General features: G+C 41.1%; 1 protein-coding gene across 3 annotated transcripts in view; it reads left to right on the top strand.

The window, feature by feature from the left end:
• Positions 1-27,748, top strand: part of LOC117755295 (protocadherin-9) — a 194,752-nt gene that overhangs the window by 113,340 nt on the left and 53,664 nt on the right. For 2 of the 3 annotated variants that reach the window (XM_034574974.1, XM_034574982.1), the window contains one exon: positions 22,881-23,082. In XM_034574974.1, the coding sequence (XP_034430865.1) occupies positions 22,881-23,082 (202 nt within the window). The remainder of the gene's footprint in view (positions 1-22,880; positions 23,083-27,748) is intronic. The other variant, XM_034574990.1, reaches the window with a different exon arrangement.

Genomic DNA, 27,748 nt, shown 5'->3' on the forward strand with positions numbered 1-27,748 from the left:
ACAACCATGCCTTGAAGACTTGAAGTCTCTCTGATGTTTTAGCACTATAGGTCTTATGACTAGCAGGACTTTTTTATTGGATACTGGAGCTCGGAGATGATTGATACTTAGAAAGAGACCCTTAAGATGAAAGCCACTGATGAGTCAGGGATGGAAATCCTCAGAGCTAAATGTCCTCTACGCTGCCAAGGAACGACTTTGTCCTCAGCTGCAAAAAAGATTTGGATGGAGGTCAATCCTGAATCTTTTATTGTTGGTTTTAATATCTGAATTGCCTTGTGACACTGGGCCTCTGCAAAAGGCCAAGTGGAATTTCTAAAAACTTCAGGAAAGTGAAATCTCGACTAGTTTCATTTTGGTAATATCATACATTTTGACTTTCATATTACACTGTGCATGCAAGGTTCCCAATGTCCCCCTGGGTCTGTGCACATTGTGTAGATACAATCAGTGAAAAGACAATGAGGCCCAAATCTAACTATTGTAGAGCTGCAACATTCTAAATACCACAACCCTTAATATTCAACTAAATTGCATGAGAAAATGCTATATTTTTGAAAATGTCTTATGTTGTATAAATGTACCAGTGTACATCGGAAACGACTAGTTTGTGTTTCTTGAAGACGTTTCATCTCATCCAATGGGCGTCTTCAGCTACTCTGAACAAAGGTACCATGACCTGGATGACTGAGAATCACATTTTCAATGAGCACAATGTTTTTCAGTTGTGTATTTATTACATATTGATAACTAAATATCAGTAACATATCCACCGACAATGTGTTTGTTTTCCACCACAACCTCTGAACTAACCCTACGATATTTACTTGTGCTCACTAAAGAATAAGCAAAGTACACTGAGTGCCTAAAGATAAACATGGAAAAGTTAACGTTATGGAAAGATTAGGATCTGCTTAAATGCAGAAAAAGTGAACTTAAGTGAACTTAATATATGTCGTCCTCCATTTATCTATTTATTTATTCATCCATTCAATCATTTAAAAGAAATCCGCCTCAGAACACAATAGCCAGCAGTTATGTTGCCACCCCGACATAATTGGGAAAACAGCTTAGTTGGAAGTGAATGGATTTTCGCGGAGAAGGGTTTGAGAGTTTTCAGCATCTATGTCACTGGTTTGAAAAAATCCCAGTGTCTTTAATGTGCTTTAGGCTTTCACTGCACAGTATGTTTCTACTCTGATCATTATTTTCTCCATTCATAGTCCTAGTTATTACTGATTATCCCTAAATGTTACTCTGTATGGCTTTAACATGAAGTTACATTGTAACAACCATCCTGATATACTGTTCACCGTGTGTCGGTGTGAGTTGAAGCAGAACATTTTGTCATTTACAATGTACAGAGTCTCGTAGTGAAACAACCTTGGAGGTGGGATGTCAATCCTACCAGGGCCAGCATTGAGGCAGTGACTCTGATAATACTCTGACAATCGAAGAACGAATTGGCACGACGAGAATGAAGCTTTTAGATCCAAGGCTGTTGCATAGGAGGACGGATGGATAGATGCAGTTATGTGATTTAGAGAAGATCTTACTGGAACATTTGATTTGAGACAACGGTTGGAAAGAAACCCTCAGTAGGATCATTCCTCTTTATTCGGTTATTAAACCTTATTAAAAAATGACTCGCAGGTCAGGAATCCAACTGCCTTTTGATTAAAATCATAATTAATTAAAACCCTCATCTGCTTAAGACTAAAAAGATATTATTATCTTTTTGCCCAAGTGAAATGAAATGTAGGCTCGTCCTCTTGAACCGTTGTCAACCGGTCTTTTAATCAGTTTGAGGAGAGAAGGGCCCCGTGGTGAGATGGAGCCAGATAGACACGAGTCTCATGGTTGTGTGTTCTCATATTAAGCCTGTCTGAGGACACGGCTACTTGTCAGAACAGGTCACTTTAATTGATTTATCTGCTTGGCACAGCTGTGTGCACACTACAATCTATCTTGTTTTAGAATGCAATTTTACTGGCTGCATCACAACAGCTCCTCGACAGGAAATCAATACATGGCATATATATACCGTCCAAAAGTCTGAGACGACTTTCCCATTCACCTGAATATATATATATATATATGAAAAGTCTTTACCTTGGCTCATTGAATGGACATAATGGTGTAGCCGGTTCGGTTTTTTCCTTCCCCTCTCTGACCTACACACAGATTACTGAATATTTTGCCCATTGCTTGTCGAGGTCGGGCCATTTTTTTGATGTGAACTAGTCACCAACCGCTATCAGGCAGTTTTACTCTGTATTTTCCTTTACCTCTGTCGTTACCATCTAGCAGTGAACCTGCCAGGGTGAGAAGTATTATACACATCACTACCTTTCAAATAGAGACAGGAGCAGGAAACCGGCTTGGTGCTGGTGAGAGGAGATGGAGCTTCGCACTATCCTATTCTGTCTCAGGAGAAAGTGATCTGAATTCATCTGAACAAGGATTCCTCTCCTTTTTTTGTGCTTACAGGAACTTGTACCAGAGTACCTGGTTTCCAGGGTGCCTGCTGGAACACCGACTGTGCTAAAAAGATCTGCCAGTCATTGTTAGCTTTGTGTTGGCTAGGACCAACCTTTCTATAATAAATGATTGATCCCCACAAATTTAGAAAAAAATAAAGTTAGTTTGCTGCATGATGGCTGTTCTAGAGACCTTTTGACTCCTATAGCCCAGTTGTGCTGAAATTCTGATAATGGTTTTACAATATGGGCCAATAGGATTTATAAAACATTCATACTTAACTTAAAGCATTTTGAAACTGATGCCTGAGAAATACAATGGAGACCAAGGCATTGGGTGAGATATTTTATGTATATATAATGATGGAAGCCAATGAGTAAGTTAGGACATATTGTGTATAGTGCAGCAAAGTTCATGTTACGGAGGTTGGGGATGGACAAGTAGGCCACTGTTTTCTACATGGAACAGATGTTTATTGCTATTTCTTTAGTCTACTACCATATAACAACCTTAGCCATGTGCATCTTATTATAATCGTTGTCGTGGAAGTTTCCTGGAAGCTGGTGAAAGGAGAACTCAGGCAGCAGCTGATGTCTTATGCAGAAGATTTTAGATATGAAAGTCGCTAAACGTAGACACTACAATCTACTGTTGGTTGGGCCTTTATCCATAACCCGACCTTTGCTTAAAGAGAGAATGGAGTATCTGTGGACTTTAGACAGGCACTATTCTCCTGTACAGATATAATATACAATATACATAATATATAGTGGCATATAGAGTAATGTGTGAGGATCAACAATCGTGATGCTGAAGGTACTCTTTAATTTAAACCATCATCATTCCCTTGATGTGACTAATGAATAAGTGGTTGTTCCACAATGTGAAGTTCCCTTCCATAACACGGTTCCTCTCTGCCTTCATATGAATGTTTATTTAAAAGACAACGATGCGTACAGCAAAACATTGAGGTGTTATTACAAATTTATAAAGGTGCTAGTTTGTAATTTTAATATTTAACACATTATCAGTCGCACCTTTCTTCTGAGGAAAGTAATTGTTATATTGAGAATAAATTTGGCATAACTCAAATCAGTGCATATGTTTAAACCTTCCATTTAAACGTGTTATACGTGATCAGATTGAAGACAGATTGTGACCACACAGAGCACAAGTGATTCCAAACCGTGTACAACTGTAATGCAGAGTGACTGTTAAAAAACAGCAAGGTAGGCTATTAGCCTTTAGCTGGCAAACGCACAACGTGGTCCAACACTGGACACACATGTTCAAATGTTAAGATCATTTTTTTGCACATTTTAATAGAAACAGAGTCTCATTTTATTGATAGAATCAGTTTTCCATGCTATTATGAGTAATTTTCTCTACAGTCTGCTCTGCACTATTCAGGTACTGTGCGTCTATTTTAATCTTCTTGAACCGCAGCACAATTGGAGGCTTGGATTTACTAATTGTTTCGTAAAATGGTAATAATGAGCCATTATTAACGAAGAGGAAAATCACCCTTATCCGCTGCATAATCTCTGAGTTGCAGGAGAGAAAATCCTGCTGTATCTTTCTCTTTGGCTGATGATTGGATCGATAAGATAATGGAAATGATAATTTCGCCATGTGGAACAGATGGATACAGAGAAGCGAAGAGTAGAAGAATCTAAAAGTGTTTCACTGCAATTTCTAAGCCTGTATCTGAGTAATTTCCCTGGAGCTAAGTAGACCCGTCAGTGTCCAGCTTGCTCTCTCCCTTCATTGCACTCACACAGGGCCTTCTCCCTTCTCCCTTCTCCCCCATACACAATGGATACGTTTCTGGCTTCGTCCCTCTGGGTTTTTTTTGATTCACTTGAAGAGAGCCAGAACGGACACCTCCAGCGATGGCAGGGCATGGCGTGTCTGCGCAGACCAAACACAGTCTCTGCAGAAAGTCATCTTTGTTTTAACTGATCAAGCAGCTCAAAGGATGAATACAACGCTAGTTCAACATGGATCAGTCATCGTGTTCAGATGAGGATTATGAGGATAAATGTGGAGGCTCTTTCATCGATGTGACCTCTGTACTTCCTCTTTATTATCAGTTGTCATTCAATATAATTTTGTTTTGATTATCCAAAATACTCTGTACTTGGGTTCAAAAGCTGCAGCATTGTACAAGAGAATATTGTCAACTCACTGTAGTATGCAGTCAATGTACTTATTTGCACTGAATCCCCACAGTTTTTTACTTTGCTGCCTTTGAAATGATAATACAAAAAAATAATAAAGGAGGGGAAAAGAACAGCTACAACATAAAAAAAAAAAAAACAGCTCGAAGAAATCAGTCTTAATATAGCGATAAATTGCAGCGGCTCGCAAAGCTAAATGAAAAAAAAAAAAGAAAGGCAGAGGTTTGAAATTCCCCAGCTTGTTTGTCTGGCTGAGCGGTCTTAATTTGGTTGTATTGCATTTATGCCTCGTGGTTGATACTGAGCAAGATGAATCATTGTAAAATATGAGCCAGATCAGCTGCTTGTTTCCTGGAGGTAAAAGCTTGTAAGACCTTCTGGTAAATACACCCAGAAGAGAGAGCATGTCCCCGGAGACAAAAGAGGAGTAAAAGCAGGAGAGAACGATAGAGGGGTCGTGGTAAGAGGAGGATGCATGTTTCCCTTCCTTTTGTTTGATTCCCGATAGAACATCCTGTTGTGTTTGTGCGCAACTTTATGATCATACGAATTTTCCATTTACCACAGGGTGAAAGGAAGGGGAGATTAGAGGAGCTTAATAAAGCGTGGTAACGTGGATAGTCTTGCTATACAGTACAGGATGTGATTAGCTATCTTTAGGAACTCACCTTTTTTTTGCCAGGCCTTAATCTCCTGCCTGTCATCCAGATCATCTAAAAGTGCTGAGAGGCTGACCCCCCCCCCCCCCCCAAGCCACCCACCGTGTCTGAAATCAGAAGATCTTTGCAGTTGTAGCAAATCTCCGAGGCTAGCTAATACCCTGAGTACAAACTGCGGGTTTCTGATAATGCCTCGCAAAATCTTTCATCTTGACATAAGCTGGCATATGCTGAGTGGCTCCACGTGTTTATCTTAAGGCAACAAAAGCAGGGGCCAAAACATGTAAGGTAATCACTTCAAAGACCTCTGTGCTTGACTCCGCAGTTAGATCCTGTTTTCTTTCTAATCAGCCGTTGACCGTGCAGGCATTGTGTGCATCTGAAATTAGTTTACGAGACGCTGCTACAGTATGGTGGGAAAAGCAAATTGGGTCTTTGCTCCTGAGAAATGTTCGTGCAAGGAAACAAGCTTTGTAAAGCAAGCCCCAAATTAGCCCCGAGCTTTGATGACCTTCTTTTGAGCAACCAGCCGAATATTGGCATGAATAATGACACGGAGATGACAAAACCGGATAAAATCTGTAACATATCTGTCCAACATATCTGTCTCCGATATGCAAATATAACCAGCAGCAACCGCAGCAGCGTGTGTGTGTGTGTGTTCAGTTTCTGTAGTTTCTCTTTGCTTTCATCTTTTGGCACCCTAAAAATACGTAGCTTATCTTCAAAATGTATTCACTTGCATCTCTCTCATCTAGAGGGCAGATGAAGATCAGGCTCCCGAACCCTGTAAAATATAACATAGCATACGAGGTGTTGCCAGGCAAAAACCAAAACGGCAAATTAGATTATTTCAGGAAACGCTGAAACAACCAGTGTCTTAAGACAAGACTCTTTTTCCTTTTTTTTCTTTTAACCTCTCGCTTTTGGTAAGGTTCATATGAACAGAGCGGGAGGTGAAAGACAGACAAATGTGACAGGGCATGAACCTCCCCTGTTGAGTAATGGAATTAAATGACAGCTCTTGAGCGAGGAGGGGATGCAGAGAGGGAGCGAGAGCAAGGGAGAGAGGAGTGGGGGGGATTTTGTCCAGCCAGGAAATTGAAGCCATCACAAGCAAATTGAGTTCAGGTCCTTTTGGTGGGCAAGAGCAGACCAATCAATTTGGACTACTACTCAGTGCCTGTCAGCCTCACAGAAGGACACCTTGGCATCCAATAATAGAAGCACAGTAAACAACTGAAGTCCTGGCTCAGTTAGTCTCAGCTAACAGCTAGCTATCCATAGTAATTTCTCCCCAGGGGAAACAAATATATGGCAGTGGTGTGCGTCATCCTTATATGAGCGAAAGAAATTGTTGCACTGCAGTGTGTTTGTGTGGACACCGGGTAATGGCTGCCAAGATGAAGGTTGGACCAATTCCTCTAACTGCGGCGTCCTTTTGTCGTATGATTGAAGAAACGGATGCTCGTTATGAGATGAGACAATAAAATCTTTCACCTTCACTGCTCAAAGGACTCAAATAAGGCCGAGGGACAGTCTTTGCTAGTGAATAAACCTACCAAGGCCTCTCTAGGCTGGAAGCACATCTAGGTTGGTTGTTTGGCCTTTCCCTTTTGCTAATCTTTGGACAGTGACACAACAATCTTGCTAATTATCCCGATTACACAGCAGGAACGCACTACATCTCAGTTCTGAGGCAACAGTCGACGAGGGGTGGAATCATACAACCCCAAAGGCCTAATTATCTCTGTTGGTTCCCAATTAATCCATTAAGTTGTTTTGGCTCAGCTGCGAGACCTGAGGCACCGGTTTATATTCCAATACGTTGCACCGTCACACAGCAAGGTTACGTGAGCTTTTTTGTTTTGTTGTAATTCACTGTTAAAACTGGGACGCCGTGCCCTTTCTCTTACCTTAAAGTGCCTTCACAGACATATCCAGGGATCTGTGATGAGTTGAATCCTCAACCTTTCCCCAGAATACCCTCCGTCAAATAATTAACATTTACAGTAATCCAGAGCAACCCTCAAATTTAAGGGCCCCGGTTGTGCTGAAAATACCGCTCCAGACCTTTTTATTCCCCTTGTGGAACTCATCTGTTCATCTGTGAAGCCTCCCAGCCTCCTGCCTCTGCTGGCTTACTTTGATGAGGTTCCCTCGGCTTACCATATGTAAAACTGCACTGATGGTATTGATGACTGGCAATGCAGTCAATAATCATTTATGTGATAAGCCACTGAACTTGTGCGGGAGGCTGAGAAAAGGCTCCGGGGCCAAGACGGGTTATGAGATTCATGGTGATACATTAAGTTTGTTTACACATTGCCAATGAGCCACTGGAACCGGCTCTTTGAATATTGCAGTCTCTTTAAACTAATCTTCTGACTTTCAGCCTTGGTTGTTTTTTTTGTTTTTTTTTTATTATTTGGTCCGCTCTGCCATCCCCATTTTTTCCTCACACCAATATTGTCTTTCTCCCGTTGCTGTTCTGTCATAAATTGGTAACAAGGGATGGTGAGAGGAAAACCAATAAACATAGCTTTTGTTTTATATGACAGTGGCAGTGCTGTGTCCCAGTTGAAATATTATTTGGCAGGTTGGTCCCCAGTGAGCACATGCAAATTTGCAAACACTTATATACCAGTAGTGCACAGCCTGTGCCATTTAGTTTTCTTTTATATGGATAGGGAATGGAGGTACCCATCTTTACAAAAAACAGCTGAGCTTGTCGTACAGTTTATGTAACTCGCAGACGTCCTTGTTTTGCTCTCTAGGGATTTTATTGCTAGATGTGTAATAAGTTATTGCTCCAGGAAATTCTTCAAAAGCAAACATTATTTTGAGTGTATATCCGCGGCTTGTAAGGCATATATCTTTGTGCCGAACTCAAAATATTACTGAGTAATATTTGGGTTTGTGTGACAAGCCTGCAGCCTAATGGTTCTTCTGACATACTGTGGCTGTGGAATTTGTAAGCATTGCAGTGACGCGGTTTAAATGGGTCCCTTAACGTTGTAAGACAGGTAAATGTATGACTATTGACATCTCTTCAAATTGTCACACAGAAAAAAAAGGTATTTTCTGCCATGCTAGCAATTCCATTACTGATTTTAACTGAGGGAATAAGTGCTGGGAGCTGCCTTTCCTTAGAGATGCTATTATTCCTGCACTAAATTCCATTATATACCTTACAAAATCTAGGTGCATAAATTGACTCTGTCAGCTTTTTCACTTGCAATGGGAGACACTTCTATGTTAAGATTTTGGCCCTGGGAAAGTCCACAGTGTAGATATAGTAGCAGTTTCCAGATTTCTCAAAAAATAGAATTTTGAATTCCACAATTAGCAGTACACTTACAAAGTGTTTTATTTTGACATCTTACATTTGGATTTGGAGAGAAGCCTCTGAATAAACCAGAAGTGAGGAAGCCTCTCGTGTCTGCCTGTGTGTCGAGGGAGTTTTGCCCTGCTTCACGCTGTGTTGCACATTCACACCTGTCTTCGGAGACTACGCCTGGTTTGTTCCATACGTCGCTGTGTTCGGTGTGATGGTGTAATGTTTTAATTAAAAACGGTGAAATGGTGTGTTTTGAAAAAACAATACTTGATTGGCATGGCTTTGATTATGAATGTGATTTTATTGGTTTTTATCTCTAAGCTTTATTAAGAGCCAGGAAATACCAACCATTATTGTGTTGATTGCTAACAACTTAATACAGTACTGTCACTGGAGTGCTATAGTGTATTATTAAGGATGATATAATACATCAGAGCAGTTATATGGCTGAAGCTAGTAGTTGTGCAGTCCTTTCAACAGATTTGCATGGCAATATGATGCAGTGTGAATGCTGAACAAATAATACTTTATAAACCTCATCATCATACAAATGGGCGGAGGTTATAAAATATCCCTGCTAGGTGTTCAGTTATAAATAGAAAGCTGTTTAGTGCATGCATTGTGTTATTCATTTATTATTATTTTTTTTTAATAATCTTCCACGGAGACACACGAGTAATCTTTTGCCTGTTCAGCTTACATGATGACCACTGGGCAAAATGCCTTGTTGGCTGTTAAGTTGATGGCTGCAGAGATGGAGCATCGCTGCGCACAGATGATCCGTCATCCTCATTTACAAAGCTCCACTGACACTGAGTATTACTGTAATTCCTCATTTGTCCCTGCTGGCTCGCCTCAACATTACCGTGCTATGTACCTATCAGATCTACTTCACCCATCAAAGACATTATCAAGCCAGCGCCCCTCCTTAAACTCCAACAAATGGAAATGGAAACACGCCTCTGTGTGACATGTGACATGAATTGCTTAGTGGAATTACAGTCGAGTACATGAATCTACCTGCTCAACCTGACCACCGGTATTAAAGACATGGCCGTCACACACACACACACAAGCCTCTCTCCCGCTGTGGGAAATCAGAGCATCTTGCCTCGGGCTGTTGGTGTAAATATTGAGAATCAGAAGCTGTGGCTGAGTGGGTCACAAAACAAGGCGAGAGAGCCAGAAAAACGACCAAATAAGAGAACAAAAGGAAAAGATGAAACGCGAACAGGAAGAACAAAGTCGGTGGGTAGTGTCGGGGAATAGGTGGGTGGGCTGAGCTTCCCAGCATGCTCTGAGGCGATGCATTTATGGACATGAGTGAGAGTTAAGTTGTCACTTGATAGGTGGTCATTAAATTTACTGTTTCGATAGTTTGCTGTGCATTTTACAATACGACAAATGTCGCATGCATGCAATAGAGCTTTTCCTCCAGTTTAGGTACAGAATAGCACATTGGATTTGTCCTCAAACCAACCTGGGGCCACGTGAGGGTTTGGAGACCGGGCAAGCCTGTGCAGGAAGGCGCCAGCGGTACTGGATAACACCAATAATCAGGGAAGTTGTTGAGGGCAAGGAAGGTGACACTAGCGATGTCACTGAGACACTCGAGTTATAGACCTGTTTTGTTGAAGCTTCTTTTTGAGTGTTGGAGTTAGTCGATATTTTATTGGGATATAACGTTGCTCTCGCTCTACATTATTGAAGCGGACCCTCCTGTGCAACCAGGCCAGGAATGGTGGGGAGGCTTCAGCTGAACTGACAAAAGAGACAGTGGTTCTCTGCAGGGGATCTACAGCAAAACCTTGCAGTTGCTCAGTGGAGAACCTCGCAGCATGGAAAGTGCTTGTAAAGTTAAAGCCAACTGTCATACCGGGAAGCATCCACACAGTTAAGTGATCGACCCAGTGAATTCTAACAAGGAGGCCTCGCCAGCTGCAGAGATGGAAGGAACAGGATGGGAATGTTTAAGAATAGGACCAGCGTTGTTTCAGTATTTTGCTATTTTCAGTATTTTGCTATTTTCAGTCATCTAAGTGGATCGTGTAATGGAGTTGCTGCTTATTGAGGGCAGTCAGTTGAAGTGACATGGGTGCATTCGGGTAGTAATGGGTTCCTACGGGGACCAGCCGGAGGAACCTGTGGTCTCATCTCACTTTGCATCACACGGAAATCAACCAGCGTCCGTGAGGAAACTGATGATCTGGATTAGTTTTTTAAAACCTTTTAAATATTTACATTTACGCTTTTATCCAAAAGGCGACAACACAAAAGCTTCAGGACAGAAGAAGACCTTTAAGCAAGTACTAAGCTAAAACTGATCAATAAGACAAAGTGTAGGAGCTCAGGAAAGAAGTGCACTATTTGTAAAGTGCACAGTAAGAGCTAGTTAGGCGTGTTAGGGTGTTAAAGGCGTTAGGAGAGCAGGTGTTCTCCGGGGAGATGAGTCTTCAAGTGGCCCCATGGAGCGCTGGAAGTTGGAGACACAGGTCAGTGCTCACGGGCATCAGCTGGGAATTCTAGTTTTATAAATTCCTTACGAAAGAAAGTGTTGAAAAATGGACTGGTGCAAAATACTTGAAATGCACTGAAGCACATGCATTACAGGAGATAATGCCCAAGCTTTGAGTCTTTGTAGTAGTAATGCTTTCTCTGACATGAATGGACCACCGACAGTCATAACCACTGCGTATTCTATCCACTGTTGTACAGATAAGAGAAACATACTTTACTGTCAGTGCTGCCTATGCTGCTACTCCTTTATCCATTTGGATATTCATCACTTTTTTTTTTCTTTTTAAAACACATTGTACAAAAGGTGAAAAAAATAGGATCTTCACACCATCATGTCAATGTCTCTGTCACAATGTTTTCAAATACAGTTTATGTTTAAATCAGGTCACATACTGGCTGCTGCATTGCCGTTAATATTTCATTGGAGTTCTTTGTTTTTGTTCATGTTTCTGTCGTCCGTCTTCTTTGTTTGTTTGCTCTGCCAACAGGTGGGGTCAGATCTGAGAAAAATTGATAAAAAACAAAAGAGTATATAGCGTTTTAATAAATCTGTTTTTCACAAGGAACGAGTCAAAGGGGAATCCAGGTTAATGTTCTGCTGGAAGACCAATTTATCTGCTCTTAAATGTGCTGCGTCCAATAATAAACCAAAGTGGTGGCGAAAAACATACAAAGAAATAAATACAAAAATAAATAAATACTTCTTTCGCTCTTTTTACTGCGTTTCTTTTTGTTTTTCATACGTCTAGTTGCCATTCTATCGACATATCATTGCCATACTTTAAGGACATTATGAGATATTAATGCCTTCTTGTTAACTTCTTATGATGCAACCTCAGACATAGTGAATGAAATTCAGCTTCAACCTTCCACACATCAAGGCTCAGCTATTTCAGCATCATTTGAAAACCTATTACACAGAAAACCATTGAAAGGATTTTCATACTCTTTGGTCTTCACTGGTTAGGATTTGCATTCAGTGTTTTAAACCTAAAGATCTTAATGTAGCCATCAAGATCCGCATTCTTCTTTATGTATCTGACAAAACAGATAATGTAGGGACCCCTGCAAAGCGGAAAACATCATCTGTTTCATTAATATTCATTCCTTTTTAATCTCTCTCTCTCATTCTCTTCTTTCTTTTCCTCCCTCTGTTGATCATGTGCAAATGTACTCTTCATCCTGCTGCCTGTTCACAATAACTATAAAAAATAGGAGCTATTGTTTTCTATTTTTCAACAATCTCCGCTGCTGTACATGCACATTTAATGCTGCTTCGGTCTGCATGTTGGCTGAATGGTTTTTCCGAAAGACACAAAGTGTTCTCGTTTCTTTCACATTCAACCCAAAATGAAAACGGGCAGGTGATCACAAACAAACAAAAACAAATTATGCAGTGCAACACACTATCCACCAGCATGCATCATGCCGCCGCCGCCCTGCTTTCCCTAGAAACTGTCGGAGGGAAATTTCTGGCTGCTTGGCAACAAAACAAATGGAAAAAGGGTCTGGGAGTTTCTTATTTTCCAGATGATTTGGTGCATCAGAAATAATTGTTGGTGAGATCATTGACCATAAAATTAATTATTAAGGCTTGAGCTTAATTGTATTTCCCTCACTGTGACTGTCCTCTCAGAAAAAAGTCAGTTTCTAATTTCCTGATGGGTGAAATGGCAAAAACAGGTGTGTAAACCTGACGATTTACAAATCCAAGGTTGTGTGCCACAATGAGGATTGAATATTCACACTAATCGATGCACTGGTGGGAAAGGGTTAGGTTCCATGTGGTATACTTCTACAACATTTTATATATGCACATTGAGTACTGGGAAACCACTTATACATGCAGTGATGTACACATTCATTTCAGTCTATGGTAATATATGCATGTTTTGTGGAGGACATTTTTTCACCTGCATTTCAAGTAGAAAATGTGTGGAAGCCACTTGTTGTACATATCTATTATCCATCAACATTTTATGGTTGAACTTTGCATGTGAATGATGCTGCATCATATTGTTTTACAACCTTTTTCAAACCTGACGCCCCCATATTCTAAAGTACAACTATGAAATTGAACATGTTGATCTACCTAATAGTTGCATAGTTTGTTAAGTAAAGGTCATCAACAACATAAATTTTGATTACATATGATTCATTAAATACTGCTACTTTCAATTCATTGAAGGGTTGAAAGGTTCAGTGTGTACGATTTCAGTTAGAGGGATCTATTGGCAGAAATTGAATATAAAATAATCCTAATTATGTTTTCACTAGTGTGTTTCATCTAAATTGTATGAATTGTTGTTTTCTATAAAGCAGAACTTGCGCTTTATATTGAAATGTTTTATATTTAAATCTGGAGTGAGTCCTCTCCATGGAGGCTGCCATGTTTTTTTACAGTAGCCCAAACTGGACAAACTAACACTAACACCTTTTGACTTTTATGACTACTGAAGGCTACCACAGGTTCTCCTTCATGTTTGAATGGGAGGGTGAGGTGAGGGGTGTTCAGCTGCAACATGCAACTTCACCACTAGATGTCACTAAATTCTACACACTGAGCCTTTAAAAGTTTACTTTAAACTCTGCCCTAATATTGAATAGTAGAGTAAAATATACAGTGTGAACCTATACAGCACAGGAAAATATACAAAAGTAATTTTTTCCTGGAATTTTGTTGGGTTCCTGCTGTAGACAGTTTGCATTTTAGCGTGCATGGACAATATTTCTAGTGTAAATGGCCACCGCTAAAACCACATCAGCTGTCAGTGAGCCACCTCCCGCTAAAAATGAGGCAGACACATGCATGTGTAGCCTTCAACTGGCTTGATGTCTTCACATTAAAGCATATTTTATGTGCTTGGCAAACGAGCTGTCAGTGGTCTCATCAAACCAATAATACCCACACTGGTGATTCTGACAACGCTGCCACGGGCTGGTCGTCCAAAATGTGGTCGATCATCTCCAACGTTTCATCAATGATGGCGGCTTGTATATTTGGTGTGGCGCCTAGCAAGGGGCAGAGAAGTAATTATGTTGGCCTACTTTACAGTTATTACGTGGATATGTTCAATTTACAATTATGTAATTAAATGGCTGCGGAATTTACATTTAAACCATTAAGTACAGCCCAATCACTTGCACAAGCAAATAATGGGCTCACAGCTGGTCGGGTTTGGCCACTTTTGCTTGAGGCAAATCATACATGATTTTTCCAGCAGCCATCTAGAGCACTGTGGTCCTCGTCCACATGTGCAGCCACGACAGGGGGTTATTATTTTTTCATAAAAGCAATTTGTTGTTTTATTTGTTTTTAACTTCGAGTACAGCTATAGTAAAAAATAGTACCTTCTAGTTATAGCCTGTAGTTTCAAAGTGAGCAGCAGCGGTGCACAATGCTTACGGCAACGATAACATGTTCTGCCCTCTCTCTATGCCTGAGCCAGGTAAATGTCTTCAAGCATTGCTAGTAAAAACCAATGGGACGCTCGGGTCGGATCGGTGAGAATTGATCAGATATGGAGAGTTAATAGGACAGTCGGTTACTGGTGGGAGCAGCAACCCAGTCCTGGAACACAAATGTAGCATACGCTCATGGACAGGCACACAGAGAGGACCTGTAAAAAGACTGGCACGGAGGGTAACAATTGATTTTTCTGAAAATCCAGCAGCCTAATGATGCTCCAGAATTGGCCAGTGGCCATATGCTGTTTGGTAGAAATTCCTTGAACTCTTTTCTTCCTCTTTGGCGGTTTCTGCAGTGTCTTTCCCGTCTCAGTGTGCTGACTATGATACAGTTCCACCACGTCAGTTACAAAAGGACAGAAATCCACTAAGTGCAATATTGGTCAGAAGATGGTATATGTGAGGGGAATTGGAAGTGACTGGTGGCACCGTCAACATCTCGCCATGATGTTTTAGCATCAGAAGTCACTTCCATTATTTCTTTCTTCCCATTACAAAGTGGCATGAGCATCTGCTACTTGTGGGAGTGGTTGCAGGCCTTGTCAAGTAGGGGCTGCACGACGTTCGCCTGTCAAAGCTTTCATTAGTGTCCACAATTCTTCTCAGTTAAACTCAGATCATAACTGAGAAATGCGCTGTTTCCTTTGTGTTGTTGCATCGTTTTTTAAACAGCAGCTACTATGCATATCAATTCTCTTTAAGCGGCAGTATCAGACCAATCAGTTGTTTTTCATATCATTAGGTTTTCACACTTCACTTGTTTTCCACTAAGTTGGATTTAGATTTTAAATGAGAGATTATGACAAGGCAGGTGTGGATTAGTTGCACATTCTCCGACCTAAATTCATTAGCATAACACCCTCATGATTCTTTATTTCTATTAACAGAAGAATAAATAGAATCCAATTTATTACCTGGGAGAAGTGTAGCGATAAGAAAGTGCAACGTGATAAAAAATAAGAAGAAACTTTTTTTTAGATCTACGGCTTGTAAATCAGCTTTTGGCATATGATTAATTAGAGTTATAATTATTTTCTGTATAGAGGACATACAATTGGGTGAGCTTTTTAGATCATGGCCCCAAATTTTAGCTGAAAGTTGGCATTGAAAAACGTATGTGGTGCAAATTCTGCACATAAACTACGTAGTGTTAGTAGTTTTAGGGAGATTTGAGTCAGTAAATAAACAGAACATTCTGAGTATGTACATAAAGTTATATTATACTGAGATACCCTATAGCTGTGAACTAAATGAAGAAAAGTTAAATTATCCAGATATCTCTGTCCGCTGGCTGTTTCTGGAAACAAACACAAACATCTTATAAATCATCTTATAATCCTCACGCTATTGTGCAAATGCCAAAAAAGACGATTTTAGAAATCCAGAACACCAGTTGCCAAAGTCAACCAGACCTCCCTGCTGCAACGATTTACATTTGATCTCTCAAAGCTGGATAATCATGGCTGTGTAAATAGCCATTATTTCCACGGGATAAACAGAGATTCAACTAAACAAATGTGTGCCTCTGTACCTATTTGGTGTAATGGAATCACAAATAGGATTTCACGACAGCTAATAGGGTTGTAGGGCTGTTATGAATCTCACCGCTCTGTGATTATGCTTTTGTTTTTAAATTAGAACACACATAAATGCATTTTATTTATTTGCTGATTGCATTTCAATATCTCTAATTTAGTTTTAAGCGCGGTTGCACAAAAAAGGTGAGATTCAGAAGCATTTGGGGCAAAAACAAAAAAAAGGCTCACACCCTCCATAGTGCGACAGAGCGGTGACTCCAGTGTGCAGCACCCAGATCACATGGACTGTAACTCATAAACACATCAAGCTCCCCCATTCAGTGCTCAGGGCCTAGCCCGCACGGCTCTGTAGTTAACTGTCTCTGAGTGTCAAATCCTTCATCCTGATGCAGGAGACACACACAGAGAAGAATTGCTGTGTCTCTCATTTTATGGCTGTGGATGTCGGCGGAGGGTAGAGGCGAGGAGTGAGTCAGTAGTGTTAACTTTGTAGCTAATGCCGTGCGGCAGTTGCACAGGTTTCTCCGGCTCTGCTTAAGACACAGAGGGAAGCTGGCTGAACCACTGCCGTCTCACAGCCCTCGCTCAGCCGAGTCGGGTTATTTAACAGCATACTAAAGTTAGGATAAAGAGGGACAGGGAGGGGGATGTAGAGGGAAACCGCCATCAGGAAAGGTAAGAGGTCACCGCAGGGGGGAGGAGGGAAAGAGAGTAGATGAGCCTAAGATGTCCGGATCTAGCCCCAGGGGCTGGTACATGACATTAATTATAAATGGAATTTCATCCTCTGAAGAGGTCTGTTCAGGTAAATTCTGTTTAATTTAGTGAATTTTTTTTTTTTATATACATGCTGAAATGTCAAATGTATATGTCCGCCAGTGATGTCGGAAGTATATACCTGCCAGTGATGCATCATAGGGAGCTGGGAAGGTTTACCCATCTGTAGGCGAGCAAGATGTAACTAGTGTATATATAGAAGTTAGACATGCATGCTCAGCCGATGTAGTCATTTCATGTTTTCAGCTGTAGGCAGCCTGCAGTGTCAGACTTGGTTAGCTCAACCACCGCCACACCCGTTAGCTGCAGTTTAAGCTTTAACTTCAGATGCTCTGAGAGCCTTTCTGGAGTTGACAGAGATAATCCTAGAAGGTTTGTTTCATAAGCTTTTTGGCCCGTAAAGTAGTGAATGTATTATATTGCACTAAAGTAGCTTATGCTATAACAGTGCAAGGTGTAGACTCTGCGATTAAAGCATCTTACCGTGTTCCGTTTTTAGTTGTAGAGAAAATAAAATGAACATGGAAAGAATCGGTGCTGTGTATCAGATGCTTTCAGCCCATCTCATCCCATGTTCCAGGGTCAAATCCAACATATGGTGGATTTAACATGGTTTTGTTGTATAGTGAAAGGGTTAGTGACTTTCACGAGCTCAAAAACATATCTAGTCGTTTTCAGCAACCTTGTATCTAACACACAATGCTTTGCAATATTGTTACGTTTTAGTTGTAATCCTGTAAGATTCAGATCTTTCCTCGTTTATCGTTGGTGTGTTTCTCAGGAATAGCCATAAAGAAAACGATCAATGCAACATTAAATTAAGATCTCAGCATGTTGGATGGATGTTTAAAAAAAACATTTTATTATTATTCCTCTTTGTTAAAATAACAAAGCAGTAGTTTGAAGCGTCTTGCTGCCCCCTAATGGTCAGAAATAGTTGGCGACTAGTTTGTGAATAGGATCTTTTTTAGGTAATATATATATATTTTAGTTTTAGAGGTAGAGACTGAAACCCATCTAAAGTGATTGATTGCAAAACAAATTAGACTTTGGCATCAGCAAGAGGAAACTTGTCACATTACCCGTCATCTATGAGAGATGACAGGTGAGAACGTGTGTGTCTGGTGAAGAACACAGTGTTCGACAATACACACGGATTTGTGTTTTTCATGACAAAAACAAATGTCCAAATGGTTGAGGGATAAATAAATAAACAAGCGTGCCGTATGTATATTGCATCCATAAATCTGGGTGAGATCATTTAGCCCAGAAAGAGTCAAAATGATGGACTGTGCTGATAATCACATGCTAAGCAAATGCTCGACAAATGACTAACAGAAAGCACAGTAGTGTTAGACATAGTGCACACAAACACACACACACACACACACACACACAAACCCACAAACACACACACGCACTCTGTGTCCACTCCTCCAAGCTTGCAATTTGGGAAATGGGTCAGATGTGACTTAGATTTATGAATCTTTGTGTTTGTCTTTGTGTGTGTGTGTGTGTGTATTTGTAGTGAACCAAACAGCGAGGGAGTGACTGATCGAGCCTCATTGTGGATGTGGCAGAATGCAGATGTCTCTCAGAACTGCCTCGCTATGATTTAATGATGAAAAGCAGAAGGCAGCAGACTTAGACTCTGGAGAGGCAGCAGGAGCAGACTACGTCAATATTAGAGTCAGAATCAAAGACGGGGGAGATTGTGATTTATTTGTCACTTTTTATTTGAGTGTTGCTTACAGAAACAACTTTGGGAACTCTTTTTATCTCCACATCTTTCATCTTTTTTAAGCAGTTTGGGGGAAAAAAAGGCTTGTGTTTTTTTTTTTTTACTGTGTTTATGTCATCAAAATAGAACCCTGGCTGACTGATATTGTGATGCATTTTATGGATGAGCCCAAAGGAAATCCGAATGTTGCGTCGACAGGAGGCAGTGTCGATCAGCCGCTAATGTTGCACTTGATTTGATGTTCTATGGGATGTTACAGCGTGTCGGGGGCTGTGGATTGGAAACTGCGGGGAATAGTGTGTGACACTCAAACACACTGTCTCCAAAACAAACATTTGTCGTTTCAGCAAGAGTTGAAAATACAGTAACTGCAGTGCAAAGAAAAAGGTGTGAGACTTCAAATACAGAAAAAAAAAAAAAAATCAATCGGCACGACCGGTGGAACAAAGAAGACAATCCCATTCCTGGCCTTTTTTGTTATTGATGTATTTTACTGAGGTGGCCAGCAGATGGCACAGCACCTTTGGTCTCCACGGGAAGGAGACAGAGCGAGAGAGCACAGCAGAGAGAGAGAGAGAGAGAGAAAGAGAGTGAGAGAGAAAGAGATATTTTTGTGAGTTTGGTTTTCCTGGTTGACTGATCTCCCTCAGTGGTCTGATTGTGAGAAAGGACTCGTGGGAAGTGTTCTCTCACCGCAGGTGTCAGACTGCTGATAGATAAGATTATTTGCGGGGGTGAGGAGGTTGCATTATTTTGTGTTTGTGTGTGTCGGTGTGTGTGTGTGCGTGTGTGTGTGTCATGCGTCTGCTCTGTGTGCTTCCTCTCATTAAACGTCCGCCTGATAGAAATGCAGCGTTGTATTGTGTTCATTTGGAACACAATGCAACGCAGAAGTTGTTTTTGACTTGCACACTGTGCTCCATATGGTCACAGGAGGAGAAAGGCGGTGGAAGCGGAGAGGGAGCCTGAGCTCCGAGTCATGAGCCCGACACCTATTTGCTTTCTGTCGCATAAAATCTGACTCGTATCAGTCTGAGTCTTTACTGAGCAGCGATTCTGCTGATTGTGATTAGGGGAGTTGTTGCAGTACACCGCTGAAACATTTCAAAATACACAGTGATTGCACAGTCAACACACACACACACACACACACACACACACACACACCGTATATAGTTGTATGCATGACTAACTGATTCAATTATTGCTGTCTATCTAAAGTGTGATTTTTGTATTTTTGACCAAGAAACAACTGATTTAAAACAAGCTCAAGTCTGCAAACATCTGACAAAAGTACTAAATTTCTAATTGCTCCAACTTATGGCGCATCAACATTTTATAGAGCCAATAACTGCTTTAATGTGTATTTCTACATGTTTACCCATTTTGCTCCCGAGGAACACATTGATCGCAGCTGAAGGTTTTATCTGCTGTAGGCCAACGACTCTTCACTTCCCCACTTTGCAGTAACACGACTCTCGTATAGTTGGGCATGACGCCTCGGTAGTTGGCATTTCCTCTCCCCTCGTCCTGATGATTTGCAGGCTTTCTGGAGTTTAAACCCCAAAGTGCTGCTATTTGCTTTGTGTTTGTTAAAGTGAGTGTGTTTGGTCAGGCAAATTATAAAAACAAGCGGATAATAAGGGTTAGCAGGCACGATAAGCCGTAATATCTTGTAAACTGGCAGCAGGGATAGTTTAAGCCGGTCTTATGCTAATATTACTACGAGTGACTGTCAGCAACGGAGAAACACAAATATCTCCCAAACACCCTTAAACCCACAAATAAACACGTGCAAATGACAGCGCCCGCAGACATGCACAGTGCATCTAATATAAAACCGGATCTGTTCTATTTGATTATAAATGAATATCATTACAGAATATGTAGTTTGGAACAACCAAGGTTGTAGAGAAGCGTAGTAAATAATTTCCTCATGTTGGCCAGTTCTTACCTTAAGTATCTTCTGCTATGTTCAAATACAACTCAGAATAAAACCTCTTCAAGGACACAGGAGTATGATTTCATTTCTGGGTACAAATCAAAGCTAAATAAACAAAGTCATTATTACTTTTAATTACTGCTCACAGTTGTCATGTGTACAATTAGAGGGTTTGGCAATATCACATCTTTTATTATTCCAGTGTATTGTGACTCATTGAAAAATACATTTACTGTTTTACTCTGGGATCAGCAGCAGTTGTTTCTTCCACCACCAGAGTGGCCACTACATTTCCCTTTATATTTAATCAGCAGTGCTCACATTAATGTGTTTATATTATACTGATGTGGTGACATCACACCATTTTTGGAGAACTTGTTGAAAAAGCTCTAACAAATTGCACACCACTCCCAGTTTAATGGGTTAAAACCATTTTTATAGAACCCATATATGTTACAGCATTTTTTTAATAGGTTCAATTCCCTGGCTTTTCTAATCAATCCAACATATACTCTTTGAATTGAATACTTCAAGACGTATAGTGCTAAGTAAGTGTAAAATAAGCAGTTGTCTTCTCAACTAAAGGCGGTGATAGAAAAGCTGCCAGCATCAGTATTACTACCTCGACGCCTCGAGCGCGGCCAACAAATAGACGGCTGCCTTGCCTCAGGCCAACTCCTTTTGGCATCAGCAGGAAAGAAAACACGTGAAGCCACAGATAATTAAGTGCACACGCAACAAACATGTCAACGCTTTATGGCTCGTGTCAAATCTTTAAGGCTCCCCTCAACAGCCTTCCGTCTCATTGGGTTCGTTTCCCCCCGATAAAGGTTTTTTTAAAGCACATGCACTCAGCACGCCTCACCTGGTGTGACAGTGATAGTGCTGCGATAATAAGCATTGCTGTCACAAAAAAAAGCAAACAAAGGAGCGGACGCTTTTTGGACGTCCTCCCCCTCCCCCCCCCCTACCTTCAGTTGAAAAGCCATATCTGATTATCCGCTTTTTATAATTAATAATGGTGACATTTATCCAAAATCCCGCTGCTTGACAAGACCTTTACATTCTGCTCCATCCATCCATCCATCCATCCATCGCTCTCTCTTAAGGAAATAAACACTATGCTTTTTAAATCTGAATCTGTTTGCACCTCAGCTCCCAAATCAGCCGATTCCCTCCCGTTTATTATTCGCCCTTTTTGTTTAATTGAATGTTGCATGAGCTGTTCTAAAATATATAATGAGGTCATTTGCATTAGACTGCAGAATGGCTGACCTTTGCTTTTGCCAATAATTACTGTAAAACCCGTCTCTGTCTGTCATCACCAAGGATGTGGCAGGGACCTCTCTGTGCTCACGAAAGGTTAGCTGCAGGCTCGTTTCTGGACTTATGAAAAAGCCTGAGGAAAATGTCATTAGAGCAAGGGGAAAAGACACTCGGAATTAACAATTGGAAATTCAATCAGGATGGCTTTAAGGATGGCGTGTGCGCGCGCATGTGCGAGTGTGTGTTCACGTGTATAGCTCCCAACAGAAGGGCTATAAGACATGTCCCAGGATCACCGGCGGGTTTAGAAATTCCACTCCTGAGTGAGAGTGCAGGATGTTGGTGGAAGGACACCCCGGGGGTGACTTCTGTTAACTCTGCAGGCCACTTTGACTTTGCCAACACCCCAAAACAATCTGACAGCACAAACTCAACAATCGGGCTGCAGACGTCTCTGCGGCAGTTCTAGCAAACAGGAGAATATGATGTCGAAGATATTAGGAAATTTCCCGGTTGACATTAATTATGCTTGACATTAATTACACTATATGTTTATGAGAGGCTCACAAATTTTGCACCCTTCACCTTGCTGGCTCTTTGCTACAGTGCATGGTGTTTTAATTTGCATGCTGTTGTTGGTTGTCATTGTGCAGTGAAACGTGACTGTGTTTACCATGTGTTAACTCCCCTTCCCCAACTACAATGCGGCCCAAGTCAAAATAGACCCCAACAATCCTTTCCCGTCTTGTGAAAACTAAAAACGAACCCCTCTATTCATCAATACCCTCCTTACTTTGTAATTTGATGTTTAATACACTTCAGACAAACTCTTAAGTCTGCCTATTTCACACCGCAGTGCTGATCTGTTCTCGGTAGCGTGCATGAGCTCGGTGTGAAATAGGAAAACGGTTTTAAAGGGGGCAGAGCAGAGCACTAACATCAGAGGCTCTGTTTTGTGCTCTTGGTTCTAGTCGCAGAGGCGCGTCACGTTTCACCTGCCGGACGGCTCTCAGGAGAGCTGCAGTGACAGCGGTCTGGGGGACCACGAGCCTGTAGGCAGTGGCTCCCTCCTCACACAACCTCTCCCTCTGGTGCAGGCGCAGGACGACTTCTACGAGCAGGCCTCCCCCGACAAGAGGACCGAAGCCGACGGCAACTCCGATCCCAACTCCGGTGAGTCGCAACACGTCTCATGACTATTTCCTCTCCATCTACTCTCTTCTTTTGCAAACCCGTGCGGGTTTCAAGTGTCATTGCTGACGTTTTTTAAACAGCTGCAAAATGTTAATTTAGATCCAATTCAGTGGATATTGTGAGTGTGGTATTGGTGCGTTTTCTTTCCAACACAATGCGACTTCTTCAGTTTTCTAATGATCGCGTGCGAGACAGCGAAATCAGAACATGCTTTGTCTTGAAGCGCAGGTTAAAAGGAAAAGACAATGTTTCACATATTGCTTGAGGGAATGACTAAAACTCCTTGAAAAGAGATAATAAATAGTCATGAAAAACAACATCGGTCTCTATAAAGAACTCAACATCCCAAATACCATTTAATTTAGACTCGTTTGATTGCTCAAGTAGGTTTCTAGTGGATACACGAGCGGGTCATTCATTTCTCAGTTAATCATCCAGACTTGTTCATTCCTCCCAGGAGCAAACCTGGGCCTCCCATAGGCTCCTCACCTATTTGTGAAACTCATTTGATTTATTTAGAGATGATTTCCCAGTTGGAAGTCTTGGTGCTCAGCTGAAGATGTTAACTTCCCACTATTTCTGGTGGGAACGTACGTCTCCGACCCAGTTTTCTCATTTTATCATTAAGAGGTGAGGCGTGCGGTAAGATCAAGCGCGTCGCCCCAAGGTCGGTGCCAGCTCGCCTACTGAGGGTGGATCAGCCAGCGCCACATAAATACAAGTGCTGTGAGTAAACGGTGCGCGGGTACGGTTTCATACTGACTCTAACTTAGCGGATGTGCTCGCGGTTGGCAGATGCACTGAGCGAGCGCCGTGTAGGCCCGCTGACTCACTGTCTTCCCAAATGAAAAGCCGCAAATGGGCCAAGCGTGTGCATTTGTAATACCGCATGATTGCAGGGGAAAATTGATTTTCAAATTGATTCATAGCAAGTGAATAAATAAAGCAAAGGCAGTGGTTTATTGCAGGAAAAAAAAAGCAGTTCAAAGAGTGTAATTGATGCATTTGAGGTTTGTCCCGCTCCTCAAGTAAACAGAAACTTTTGAAATAAACATATTTAATCAGATCAGACCGTGATCGTTCTACAATCAAGGTTTGGTGACTGAAACTTAACCACAAATGCAAATATTCCTGAGGAACATTTCTCAAATACCCATGAGATCAATCAATACAAATGTTATGTCATGAAGTTGATAAAACAAAATTCATCAAAGTTTATGAGCCAATAGAAATCAATTATACATGATTAAATATATGATAACATGATGAAATGTATATAATCTGCAATATTGATGTAAGAAATTGTCACTGTTTGATTTGAGACAACAAGATGAGTCTCGTCCCTGTAAACAGATTCAAGCTGCATAAGATTTAACTGAAATATCATAAACACGGATCCCTGTCACCGCGCCAATTAAAACAAACATGAATATGTGAACTTTGGGTGTTTTATAGAGAGAATGACGACTTGAGTCTTGTTTTGTCGAATGAAGCTGCATCAAGTCGTGTACAATCAAAAAAGGACAAATTAAACTGCATAAAAGTTAAAAAAAAAAAAGAATCTTGGAATTAAATCCAAGAAACAGCACAATCTCTCATGTGGTTTTCGAAAGCGTCCACCACACGGCATCATTTCAATTCTCAAGCAGCGTCGTTTTGCTTTGTTGTCCGCGGTGCCGTTTCTGTACGCACACGATTAACAGTGACAGCAGTGGTCTTTGATCACTGACCTGCTGCTTGGCAGGATAATGATTTTATGTCCCCGTCTATGAGGGATGTGTTACCTGCTGGTGTTACTCTCAAATATGTGAACTCTGTGGTTCCAGGTTAACTAGTTTCCAGTGAGTCTCCGTCAGACTTTTAAAAAAGGCTTTCTGAGGAACTGTGCGCCACGACTCCGGTGACAAAGGGAAACAGTGTCTGGAAGATATCCAACACTTTTTTGCTGTATTTTAAAGTTGGTAATTCAGTTATTCAGTGTGAGATTTATCATGAGGAGTGTGGGGTCTCACTCTTTTCTGAAATATTAAGACTGTTCAAAAGGATTTAAACAATCAAAGCTGAGCCAATTGTTGGTCTGTAGGTTTGTGTTCCTCACGTTTGTGCAGGATATTGATATATTTATTTATGCATGTTCATTTTAGCTTGTTTGCGATCAGCATTGTGATGAGATACAAGTTAAAGTTGACTTTAAATAGGAGACATCAGCATGTAGTCCTCCTGATAATATGGCAAATTATGTAATTGGTATTTAGAGACCCGTGAATTCACCATAAAAAATAAGCATTCAATTTTTTTTCACACCAACCTGTTTTTAAATACTGTACAATAAAGCACTGCATTAACATGATGATGATGATAATGAGAACAGCATTAACCTTTAACAGGGGCCCTTCTGTTGGTTGTGTGGTTACATTCTACATGAGACCGACAGACACATTAGAGCACGGTTTGTTAGATCCAGCGACATGTCGTATCCACAGCTTCTCCACAATCTTAGCCCCTCGTGTCTTCTTGAAATCCTAATGAGAAAGTGTTAGAAAACACAAAAGCACGACTCAACAGCACGACTCAGACAAGGCAAGTTCCAACACAAAACCAGGTCAGTTCACAAGGAGCAGTCAAACTACAGGGAAAGGTGTTCAATGGGTAAACAGGTACCGGAAACTGGTTTAGTCTACGAAAGGCTAACACAAGGAAAGAAACGCTCAGACTAAATACCCATGAGGACAGAGGAGACAATTACACACAGGTGAAGCACATCAGGGGCAAGTTATCACACAGGAGGGAAACTTGACAGGACGTGGCAACTGAAATGAGGAGAGACACAGGTTACCAAAATAAAACAGGAAACACATGATACATAACATAAACATAACTTAAGGAGCCAGGCGAGATGTGACAGAAAGGTTAACTAACTGAGGCTGCGTTCAAATAGTCCATTTTGTTCAGGAATCTTCCAAACTGAGTGAAGTCGTTTCAGAGGCTGCCGTAATAAGAGCTGTTAGAATTCTCTAAAGGATAAGGAAAGGAGATGCAATGCTTCCTAACTTATCTCCTTTTCTCTGCACCTGGACAGACCCACATACATATAAAAAACAGAACAGCTGTTTTATTCTGGTGACACGATCGAGGACTGATGTGAATCCTCGTATTTGTCTGAGCTCCGGGTGAACAACAAGCATAAAGAACTGATAACATCTTTTCTCAAGACGTGTCAGTTTGATTTGGACAGGAAACTTTATTCTAACTGTCAGCGCACAGTTTATAGTACTGTACACCTTAAGCATATGTTCTGTTATAAATACACGTGCTATTAAAACAAGCGGAGTGTAAGTGCAGTCAGATTTTCTCTGCACAGTGGTTCTCCTTTCCTAACTCCTTATGGCTTCTCCTTCACATCTTTCCTCGACCCTGTGACGTATTCCATTGGAGTCAAGGAATAGTGGTTATGAAAGGAGAATATTTGGACTTTCTGAACGCTCCCTGAATCTCTTAAAACCCAGTTGATGCTCTTACAAATCTGCAAAATGCACAAAAGTGTAATTGTTTTAATTGTTCTCAACGTCGACTTGCTACACACTGTGAGATCAGTAAGATTCTTCACAGTTCAACCACTTAGTTAATTTTACAGAAATCATGAGCACAAAGGGATAATTATTTCAGTAACACCAGCCTGGCAGAGAAAAGATGGTGCGTCTGCAAGCTGTCATTAGGTCCGGTTGTCTGGCCTGACCTTTGGATTTCGTCCTCCTTTCCTTCGGTCTATAAAAAGGGAACTTACTAATTGTCTTACAGAAAAGTGGTTAGACTAATGCGGGGGTTGTGGCTTTCATCAGAACCAGGGAAACGCACACGGTGTGGGAGTTGTGAAAGTGTGTCTTTTTTTAAAGAGCACGGGATAGAGCATAAAGAGGTGTTTCATATTTCTTTGTGACTTGGATATGTCCCTAAAGCTTCACCACAACAAATACAAGAAGACTTCTGCAAACAAAACAAGAAATAAAAGCCAGTTGAACATAAAAGTGAAGAAGCCGGTGGATGGATGATAATCACAGCCTCGGCAGGTTCTGTTGATTTAAAGTCAGTGAGAAACTTAACAGTACATGTGAACAAGTCGTATGCAAGAAAGTGATGCTGCTAAGAAGGGGGGGGGGGGACCTTACAGGACCCTTCCCCTTGTGATGATTGATTTTAAAGGTTAAGAGTGTTTTTGAAGTGCATTTTTACAAAAGCTCTTAAATTTTAACACACAATTCCCAACACAGCACTTACAAGCAAGTGCAGGTGCAGGGTCATTAACAGCTTCTCTGTGTTTAATGTCTGCGGTGGCGAAGACGAGACTGAATTGATTTAAAGTAATTTGCAGTATGAAGCTCTCCAACCACCATAAAGCAGGGATGAAACAAATGACACAGTAGATACAATTAGTGCACTTGAAATCATCAGCATGAGCACATCATGGGTGGGGGGGGGGGGAAGCGGCCTAATTTACAGTCAGCAGTGACAGCCTCGAGCCTTTGGCATTTCACACGTTAGTGGGTGGAAGTAAGTTTCGCAGAGTTAACTTGCTGAAGTCTACTTTGATGAATTTAGCTGCTGCTCAAAGTCGCCCCTTAAGCACAAATTAAGCCATTCTGTCATC

This window comes from Hippoglossus hippoglossus, chromosome 3, assembly GCF_009819705.1.
Source record: "Hippoglossus hippoglossus isolate fHipHip1 chromosome 3, fHipHip1.pri, whole genome shotgun sequence".
NCBI lineage: Eukaryota > Metazoa > Chordata > Actinopteri > Pleuronectiformes > Pleuronectidae > Hippoglossus > Hippoglossus hippoglossus.